General features: G+C 29.6%; 1 protein-coding gene across 1 annotated transcript; it reads left to right on the top strand.

The window, feature by feature from the left end:
• Positions 1–1,122: 1,122 nt before the first annotated feature.
• On the top strand, positions 1,123–2,151 carry LOC106792377. The gene has a single exon (XM_014758776.1). The coding sequence runs from the start codon at positions 1,123–1,125 to the stop codon at positions 2,149–2,151; it is 1,029 nt and encodes a 342-aa protein (XP_014614262.1).
• Positions 2,152–2,528: the final 377 nt, after the last annotated feature.

The following is a 2,528-nucleotide window of genomic DNA, read 5'->3' as shown; positions in this document are numbered from 1 at the left end:
TCAGAGAATTCCTTATCCTGTTTCTAGAGAAACTGCATCTATTTCTTCTCTTGTTCGATGGGAACACAGTTTTGATTGGTAAGTACAAAATAGACTTTTCTCAAATAGATGGTATAAACTATTATTGTATTTGTTTGACAGGCACGTGGAAGGCGGTAAATTTCGAGAAACTAAACGAACTGAAGAATTATTAGATTTGAAATCAGATAAAAACAAGTTTTTACAAAATCGTAAATTTAACGGCAATGTAATCATTTCTTCAATTGTTGTCTATTTAAAGTTGTTTGTGAATATTTACTTGGATTTAATACTGAATAAGACTGATAATTTTTTTATACTCCAGAGAGAGAGAGAGAGAGAAAAAAAAATATTATTATTCACAATAAATTACTAGAAGTACCTAGAAACGGCAAAATTCATTTAATTATAATGATATTTAAAGGTATAAATACCAATCCTCTTTCTCTGTAAATATAGTATTTTAAAAAAATATCGTGAAATAATGTAAATTTTCAGGTTTAGGAAAATGGGAAGTAAAAACCAAAGATAAAATTATGGTAGCTTTTGGATCTATTCGCTTAGCAGAAACAGAGAAGGAAGATATACCAGAAATCATTTTGCTAAAAGAAGAAACGTAAATTTTAGACGAAACAAATAATTACTCTAATCTACTTTTACATGGTTACCAGCATGAAGAATCTTACAATATTAGTAAGTAATAATAATAGTAAGGCTACCGAAAGAAGTAGAAAAAATACTAAACCTAGAACCAGGATATGGTATTCCATTAAGACCCAAAGAAGTGCCAGTAGGCACTTTAATAAAAGATCTAGAAGAAGGCATAAAAAATATTAACATCGAAAATGTTGACACAAAAATAATAAAGGATGAACAAAATAATGTAAGATCAAAAACGGTGAGAATAATTTCGAACTATTACAATAAAAACCAAAAACTATGGAAGAATGAAACAAAAGAAAACTATCTAACAACAAAACNAATAAAAACCAAAAACTATGGAAGAATGAAACAAAAGAAAACTATCTAACAACAAAACGTTTCTTGAAACAGAATCCGAACTTAATAATAACAAGATCGGATAAAGGAAACAACACAGTTATCATGAAAAAGGAGGAATACATCAAAGAAATGGAAAAACTGTTGGAAGATAGAAACACATACAGTATATTAAGCAAGGATCCTACTAACAAATTTGAAAAATTAACGAATAATTTAACAATCAAATTACAAAATGAATCCATCATCTCAGAAGAAATGGGAAAAAACCTGCGATCTTATAATTCAGTCGCGCCAAAACTGTATGGATTAAGGAAAACTCACAAAAAAGAACGTGCTTTAAGACCGGTTGTGAGTTCCATAGGGTCACCGTGCTATAAATTAGCAAAATTTGTACATCAGACGTTAACAAAATCTATCTCAAACAAACTTGTTTTCTCCATCAAGAATTCGTTTGAGTTTGCGGAGATTATAAGAGAAATAAAATTACCAGAAGGATACATACTTGTATCATTGGATGTAATCTCCCTTTTTACAAACATTCCCAAAGAACTGGTATTAAAAACAATCAATGAAGATTGGAAAGAACTTGCAAAATCCATAAAAGTCCCGAAGAATATCTTGGTGGAACTAATACAATTTTGTTTTGAATTGAGCTACTTCCAGTTCAACGGGTCTTTCTACCAACAAATGGATGGCTCTAGCATGGGTAATCCAGCGAGCCCAGTGCTAGCCAATCTAGTGATAAATTATATCTTAAGAAAGATTGAAGGCAGGTTACCCTTTCCAGTTCCTTTCCTGAAGGTTTATGTTGATGGCGTTGTCACAGCAATACCTAAAGATGAAATGGACCAAACACTAAAGACCTTCAATAATGTCAATAATAAGATCCAATTCACAAGGGAGGTAGAGAATAATAGAACCTTACCCTTCCTAGATATGAATATTATAAGAAACGAAGACGGTTCTATTGTAACGAACTGGTATGTTAAACCTACAAGCTCTGGTAGATGTATAAGTTATAATTCGAATCATCCAATGAGCCAAAAAATTGGGGTCATTAAAGGTTTATTATTTAGAGCACTGACATTAAATAGTAAGAAATTCCATATGGAAAATAAGAAAAGAATATGACTAATCTTAAAAAATAATAATTACCCAACGAGTTTCATACACATGGTGTTTAATAAGTTTAGAATAGATAAAGATCAGAAAAAAGAACAGAACAGCAAAAAAATTTATAAGTTCCCGATTATCAAACCATTGTCGAATAAAATAAATAAATGTTTTAAAAATACTAATGTGAAACTAGTATTTTATAACCTAGTTAAAATAAATTCAATATTTACAAAACTAAAGGACAAGGTTGATAAACTAGAACAATCGAACTTAATTTACAAAATACCATGTGAATGTGACAAATGTTACATTGGGCAAACCAAACAAAAATTAAAAAAAAGATTAGAGCAACATAGGAATTTTTTTTTTTTTTTTTTTTTTTTTTTTTTTTT

This window comes from Polistes canadensis, unplaced genomic scaffold (assembly GCF_001313835.1).
Source record: "Polistes canadensis isolate GaletaPanama2010 unplaced genomic scaffold, ASM131383v1 scaffold_414, whole genome shotgun sequence".
In the NCBI taxonomy this organism is placed as follows: Eukaryota; Metazoa; Arthropoda; class Insecta; order Hymenoptera; family Vespidae; genus Polistes; species Polistes canadensis.
Note: the sequence above shows the minus strand (reverse complement) of the source record. Positions and strands in the feature narration are given on the sequence as shown.

Coding starts and splice junctions, on each gene's coding strand:
- LOC106792377 (XM_014758776.1), top strand. CDS start 1,123: ATGAAAAAGGAGGAATACATCAAAGAAATGGAAAAACTGTTGGAAGAT.